Genomic DNA, 7,808 nt, shown 5'->3' with positions numbered 1-7,808 from the left:
TTCAACAAATATTGCAGTCCCGTACTACGTATACAGTAGTCTTGACTAAGTTATTTTGTAATTAATCAAATAATTGGTCCACCTAGTTGCCCTAGTATATATTCATCAACACAAAAAGTCACAAATTTAAAGTCGAATAGGTAAAAATAATACCATAATTGTGTTTTCTTATGTACAGCAACTGGATTAATAATACTCAAATATCGATCCCTTTAAAGTACCGTACCTCCTACGATTAATTAGTATTATGTATTGGCTAATAGTTACTGTAATATTCATGTTCTTGATCATTTCCAGAGATCAATTTGGAAAGTAGAGGTTGATGTTGAGGCATAGTCCTGTCCAATGTTATTATTATTGTCTCGCCTTCTGGATGCGTCATTGGCAAGCATATTAATGTGTTCAGCCACATGAAATATTTCCTCTGCATGAGAGTAATTTGTTACTTTCTTGGAAGCATCTTGCTGGTCATGGCTGAGCTGTGACGCAACATACTTGTCAAGGGCTCGCCAATCCTTCACTTGATCAACAGCTTCCAGATAATCATTGTTGTTGTCAAGCGCCTGTACCGATGGCGATGACGATGATTTGAACAGATTTTGCTGGGAGATGTATTGCGCAAATTGCTCCTCTTGTGTGAGTGTGGAAGACTGCATAGCACAATTACCATATGGGGTAGCTGACTGATGAGGAACTTTGGGGCTTTCCAATTGAGGGAGCTGGAGAAAAGAGTCATGATGATGATGTGGCATGTTGTACTGCAAATCAAACTCTTTCTTGCATTGTGAATAGTGTAGCTGCTGCTCATTTTGCGATGCATAAGTGCGGGACATTGATGTCCTTGGAGGGTTATCAAGTTGTGGCAGGAATGAGACTTGATCATAGCAATCTGCTGACACGTAATCTCCCATTCTGCTCACGGCTGCCAACTTTTTCTTGAACACCCTACACACAGCCCATCCTTCTTCCTGCACGGTACAATCATAACAATATTTGATGTTAGAAATTTCACTTTTAAGGTATAGAAACATATTTATTGTGGAGGCGCACAAATTCATCAATCTTGTGTTCGGTCAAAAAAGTACAGCGCATACATGGTATGAGCGGCAACAAACCAATACTTGATTGTCTTGCTTAAATTCTAGATATGCATGGAAAGAATACGCAAAAGCTTGATATATTAATGCCAGTAACCTAGTAGTAATCGATACGCTTAGCTTTGATACCATATTCGAAACCAATAAAAACAAAAATTATTCGGTGGAAAGGGTCAATATATATATATATATATATATATATATATATAACTATATTTTCTAAGTTTATATATTAGCTAGGCAATTAGCACAATCGATGTAGAACTAATGCTCAGCATGTAACATGTAATAAGCTCATAGCTTGATACAAAAAAACAAAAATTAAGATATACTTGCCTGAGGAGTTCCATTTTCTCTAGTTTCTAGTCGATATTCATGCATGATCCAATCTGACTTCTGTCCATTAGGAGCACGGCCTTTGTAAAAGACTAAGGTCTTTCTCATCCCAACGAGGAATTTTTCTCCTCTATAAATAGCCTTATCTCTTCCTGTAGCTTTCCAAAACCCGGCTTTCGTTGCCCTATTTGTACGACTTCCAGTAGGGTACTTCTTATCTTTGTGGCTAAAGAAGTACCATTCATTCTGATCACCACTTCCTATCTTGCACAAGTCTGTCCAATTCAACATTATAATAAACATGATCAGAAGATAATCGGATGAGCTTGCTTATTATAACCAAACCATGAATTAATTAGTAAGTACCTTCAAGATCCCACGGCTCAATCTTATAAAGATCAACATCTCTGATGACATCAAAATCAATCAGTTTCGAAGCAATCTTCTTTCTGAGATAATAATCAACAAGTTCTTCATCTGTGGGACGGAATCGAAAGCCTGGGGGTACATGTGATGAAAGTGTATTCATATTCTTCACCTGCGGATAATGATGAAAAACCTGCATTATAATTTCAAATATGAACACATTCAGACCAATAAAAAAAACATGACCAAATAATAAGCAATATGATTAAGGTATATTACAAATTCTTTCTCCTGGTTGTGAGAGGATTATGTGCAAAGGGGAAAGAAGACTGTACTTTTACTGACTTTAAGAATGGGATTAACATATCTAACTTTCTAATGCAGTAAGTTCATATCAATAGAGAAAAATATACACACGCAGAGATAATATTTGATTAATGTTCCCGTGCACGACGAGTAATTTGGATGTTGTTTATAAAAAGAATAATATTACACAAATACATGTAGCGCAAAAATGACGTACCAAATTGTTTAGTTACAGAACAATATTTTAGTATAACTGTGTAAATGCATGAGTGAGGACATATGCAGCTGCAAAGTTTTTTTTTTTTTCTTTTTTGTTCTTTCAAATAACATATGCACCGTATCATCCAAGAAAAACAAAAAAGCATCACGTAGCGGGCATGAAGGGTAGGAACCTGAGAATCACAACTACTTTCAATATACCTTGTTGATTCTTACAATGGAGTATGCCATGAAGAAGCCTTCTATTATCTATAGATGGTTCCGCAGAAAACAAAGAACGGAGAAAACACTATGTTTCAATGATTAAGAAAATCTTATGTCGATCGAAAGGCTAAAACATATAGCATATATATGTGTATATAAACCTAGAAAATAGACAAAAAAAATTATATATACATCTAAAGCTAGAGAAGAACCCTAGTTGGGCCTAAAATAATTCTGAAAAAAAAAGGAAAATAAAAAGGAAATCTAAAACTTACCAAATTAGAGAAGATCATCCTATAAAATCTCCCCTCCTGACCAGATATTTTTAAAATTCTTTCTAGAACTTATTGAAAAAAATCCACTTTCCAAGAATGTGCCTATGGGAGATTATGGGAAATCAGTTGGCGAATTAATTATAGAGGAGTACGAATTTCATAACCCAAAATATTTCCATTAACAATTGATTTACTATTAATTAATCTGTGGTTCTATCTTTTATTTTACCGATTATACAAAATGCATATATGTCCATCAAACTAAAGGTGAGAACTACAGAAAACAGGAGTTTGACATTGGCATGCAAGAAGAATTTAAACAAGATGACCGACGTGTAGCACTTGGACTGGAACTATGTATGTACATTAGTAACATTCGTTCAAGGTATTAGCTTTTTAATCTTGTATAAATGTGTAATTATATACTAACATTAGGGATGTGAAAACTTTTATCCTATGTATAAATCAAATATTGTTTAATATAGAAGAACAGAAAAGAAAAGGGTTTCTTTTGTATCAAGCATGGTGACCACTACTGAGGCATCTTTCACTTTAAGTTTATAACATAAGGATTGATGTTTGTGAGACTGAAAAATATGGCCACAAAATTTGCCAAGAAAAAAAAATGTATGACAAAAAGTTGACTTTAGATTCAAGTACTTAAACTAAGAAGATGGGAACGAAAGGTATAATCATGCTTAAAGTTAAACAAACACAAAATGTTTTGTCTACACCACAAGAAACTATCATTTTTTTTGTTCAATCGGGTCAGCTCATAAAAAGGATTAACTAAAATCAAAAAGAAAAAATAAAAAGGAACACCCAAGCACACACACATATATGAGAGATGTGTATTAATTATGCAGAAAATAGCTCCTTGTGAGAATTGGAAGATACATATTCAAACTATAATCCATGAAACACATATTTGTGGTAATAAAAAACGATAACAAAAAGAAGCCAATGCAAGTTATCAGATAACAAGAAACAAAATGATTATACATGTAGGACTCCTCTTAATGATTTTGTTTTTCATGTAACCATATGGTAATGACATGTTCTGGAGAGTATAGATCCATGTGGTTAAAAGACATGAAAACTCCATCAAGTTGATAAAGAAAGAAATCATTTTGATCACTCGGGTAAACCCAAAATTGAAAGATGGCTCCATGGAAGGTAATTACTAATCAAAGGAGACTAGTGTTTTTCCACATGTGATAATATTTTGCCAAATTATATATCAGCTATATATATAAAAAAATGAAGCGCACACACCACAAAAACTGGAAAAAAACCAGATCGCACCTATTTTGAACTATAGACATATACCATATATATTTTGAACGAACTTAAGTTTGCCCAATATTTGACTAAGCCAAGCAAATATTTCATTTGCTTTAATACCAAAGAATTCAGGATCATTTCAATACATTCACGAGCAGTGACTGCAAGATGAATCAAAACCATTACAACAAAGAAAATAAATCAAACCCAAAAGAGAAACAAAAGAAGAAGAAGATGATGGTGAAGAAAAAGGAGGAGGTGAGTGGAAGAGGTAACCTTGGTAATCTTGACAACACCCTATGGAAGTTAAAATTGCTGCATACAGATCTGGTTGATGAACCATAAACCTTGTATCCAATCACCAATCAGCAGACACAAAAAAAGAAAAATCCCACTAGCAGACACAAAAAAAGAAGCACAGAAAGAAAGGAACGACAGTCAACAAACAAACAAACAAGAGATTAACAAAGCAAATCCCCGGGAATTGAACTTACTAATCTCCCCTCTTCAAACAGTTGTTTGTACTAGTCCCAGAGAGAGAGAGAGAGAGAGAGAGAGAGAGAGAGATCAGATCCCGAGGAAGGGAAAATAGGGAAATGAAAGGGAAAGGGAAAGGTGGAGGGTAGCCAGGAATGGAAATTCAGAGAAGTGGAGTTAAATAAGAAGCAAAGCAAAACAAACGAACAAAATATATATTAACAAAACACATGCCCTAATATTATATATCCCTCTCCTCAAATACATTCTCTCTCTCTCTCTCTCTCTCTCTCTCTCCCCTTATCTTTTCAGAGTGTGTCTGTATGGGATGGGTGGATGGCTTGATTGCTGCAAAAGCTTTGCCCGAAAAAAAGGGGAGGCGCTCAAATGGCTCAAGAAAGTGAACGAAATCAATCAATGAATATTTAGAGAGAGAGAGAGAGAGAGAGAGAGAGAGGGAAGAGGGGTAACCTCCAGAGAGCTTGCCACCCACCAGTGATGGAGACCAGAAGAGAAATTGAAGTTGAACTTCTTTGAGGTTGTCGATCCTATCTATGTGAGAGTGAAAGAAGATTGGACGGTGCGGATTGGATGATGTCTTAACCTTGTACCTTGAAGGGCAAAATAACAAAAGGGTTTAATTAATAGTGTCTTATAGAAATTAATTGACTATTTGTAATACTGTATGATGACGATGATTGATGATATAAATATATATGTGGAGATATTTGTAATTAGTGGAAGGATATTTTTGGTGGTGACCCCTCTTAACCTCTGCATGCCTGAGGACGAGGCTGTGGTGAACATTCTCCCGCCAAAAAGTAACACCCCTTGATATTCACGTCCTGTTTAATCATGATACCAAAGTTTATCGCTTTCTAGATTATTACTATTTGTCTCATAACCCTTATTAAAAAGGTGATAAACTTTTCCTAACTTCTAAGTGAGAAAAATTATATATACACACATTTTAGCCCTAATTATCTCATCATATATTAAGAAATTTAGCTCATCTATCCAATGTATGCCTGTTCTGTTGGGTTTGTGAAAAAAAAAATTAATACAATTAAAAATATCATTCATCCCATATGTGATATGTGATTACATTCTCCGTTATCAAATTAAACTTTTGTTAGTTGGATTTAATCAGAAAGAGAAAAGTATGTGTGTGTGTGTATATCATTATTAGAACATGCATGCTTGTCAAATGACTTAAAATCGATCCAATTACTAACTGAAATTAAAGGTTTCTGAACATGTACGCATGATAAATATTTTACTTATAAGAATTACCTCAATATATTATAACAAAATTCAAGTTCATGAATTATTTATTACTTGAACGTGATTTCGAAGAGAAACTCTCATGTAATCAAGGCACCAACATGGCAAACATATATTAGATGAGAGATGCACTTGTTGAATATGTGGCAACAATGTATTAGATGTATGACATTATTTTAATTAAACTATATTTTTAAACCATATTTTGTAGACCATCTGATTGATGGTTTGAATTTTTTCTTTAAATGATTAAAGAAAGACTAATAATCAACCACGATATCATATTGTCTACAAAATATCGTTCAAATAGATAATCTCTCTAAAATTGCCTACTATTCTTACACAGATATTCTCCATACTTACAGAGATATTCACAATATTCTCCTACTTATAGTTTAATTTGTCAATATTTTTTTTTCTCACTGACAACAGTATTTAACACCTTCCTCAGCAACCATCTCCAAAACCCCAGAGACCCGCATTCCAAATCCTCAAAACAAGCAAAACCCAGGGCATCCCGTTACAAAAGAATAAATAAAAATTTTCATCCAAAGAGTGCAAATTTATTAATACAACAGTTCTATAAGGAAACTTTTTTAAGGTCTGGAAAAAGAATTAATACAAAACTTTTGTATTATCAATAAAATATTTTCGTATTATTAATATCATATATTCACCAGCAACTGCACGCGGACTCTGGTTGGCTGGTCCGCAATTGTTCTACTTTCTAGTGTATTTTATTTCTCTACCCTCATAAACTGGGCCCTACAGAAGGACCGACCCTAGAGATTACGATGGCGACACCTCTCCAAAAATACGGAATATTAAATCGAATTAAAAAAAACCGGCTCCAACCATTCGCTCAGCCGCCGCGCCGATGAATAACGAGCGAGGTGACAGCGTTAGAGTAGAGTCAGCTGGGATGTGTTTGTGTGTTTCTGTGCCGGTGGTGGTGGAAGGTGGGCCCCAACGAACGGAAGGATTTCCTGGATTCAGTTCGTGGCGGCTGATGGTCCGGCATAGGCTCGGCCCATGATCATTAGGCTTATCGTTAATATTTGTGTCGTGTTTTCTGTGTTTATGTTATTTTTATGTCATATCTAATATCTTAATAGATAGTGTCGTGTTAGTGCAATACTCGTTAAAATAAATAAGTAATATGATCTGATCCGTTACCTGTTAAAGAAAATGTATTTACACCAATAAATAATCAAATTAAAAACATAATACTAAATTAGTATATACATTCCACATTGTCACATAAAAATTTCTTCAAAACATAAAAACACATGGGAATTGTTATTAGCACTCCAAAAACCTCATTTGACACTCCAAACTTTCTATAATTAGAAAGAAAAATACACTTATGATGAATGTAGAATATGCTTTTTGGAGTGCTAATAATAGTTGTCAAGCACATTTGTCTTTCAAGTATCACATAAATATTAATTAAGTGTGAAATTTTTAAAAAATATATATATAAACGCTCGTAATGATAAGTTTAACAACTTTCGTGAAATTGCTCAACTTCAAAAGTCGCCATTATAATCAAATAAACTATAGATCGAAATTCTTCTCACCAATTTTTTTTTTCAGGTTTTCTTTTTTGAAAACATGATCTATCAAAAGATATAGGAAGATGAACGATTCGGGACAGTTCATATTACATCCAGAGTTTTACCGTTAGTGAAAAGATTGCTCAAAGTTTATAAAGTCTCTAAAAACTATATAATATCGACTTATATTTCAGTTCACCGTAAATATTGGAACATGATATCAATGATTCGATCGTTCATTTTTCTACATCCACTAAAAGATGATGTTCCCAAAAAAGAAAATTTGAAATTCAATAAGAAGAATAAAGTGTAAACGTACGAGAATCGACGGTTAAATATAAATCTAAGGGTTTATCGATTATGGTGTCGGATTTTAGAGTTGACCCATTCATGAAAGTTGTAAA

At 34.0% G+C, this 7,808-nt stretch overlaps 1 protein-coding gene across 4 annotated transcripts; it reads right to left on the bottom strand.

Moving 5' to 3' along the window:
• On the bottom strand, nucleotides 1–5,194 carry LOC126617753 (NAC domain-containing protein 7-like). Of its 4 annotated transcripts, none has more exons than XM_050285802.1 (4): nucleotides 4,364–5,194; nucleotides 1,800–1,992; nucleotides 1,430–1,708; nucleotides 1–964 (listed from the first exon to the last, which is right to left on the bottom strand). In XM_050285802.1, the coding sequence occupies exons 2-4, from the start codon at nucleotides 1,960–1,962 to the stop codon at nucleotides 288–290; spliced, it is 1,119 nt and encodes a 372-aa protein (XP_050141759.1). In that variant the 5' UTR covers nucleotides 1,963–1,992; nucleotides 4,364–5,194; the 3' UTR covers nucleotides 1–287. The 4 variants fall into 4 exon arrangements, with proteins under 4 accessions (XP_050141759.1, XP_050141761.1, XP_050141762.1 ...); XM_050285804.1 differs by having other exon boundaries at nucleotides 1,800–1,971; XM_050285805.1 differs by having other exon boundaries at nucleotides 4,582–5,194.
• Between the last annotated feature and the right edge of the window lie 2,614 nt (nucleotides 5,195–7,808).

Source organism: Malus sylvestris, chromosome 4 (assembly GCF_916048215.2).
Source record: "Malus sylvestris chromosome 4, drMalSylv7.2, whole genome shotgun sequence".
NCBI classification, from domain to species: Eukaryota; Viridiplantae; Streptophyta; class Magnoliopsida; order Rosales; family Rosaceae; genus Malus; species Malus sylvestris.
The sequence above is the reverse complement of the archived record's forward strand: the minus strand, read 5'-3'. Positions and strand labels throughout refer to the sequence as shown.

Excerpts from the sequence above, each read along its gene's own strand:
- LOC126617753 (XM_050285802.1), bottom strand. The coding sequence starts at position 1,962 with ATGAATACACTTTCATCACATGTACCCCCAGGCTTTCGATTCCGTCCC. Across the intron at positions 1,709-1,799 it reads TGAGCCGTGGGATCTTGAAG|ACTTGTGCAAGATAGGAAGT; the intron begins GTACTTACTAAT and ends TGAATTGGACAG. Across the intron at positions 965-1,429 it reads AAATGGAACTCCTCAGGCAA|AAGGATGGGCTGTGTGTAGG; the intron begins GTATATCTTAAT and ends CCGTGCAGGAAG.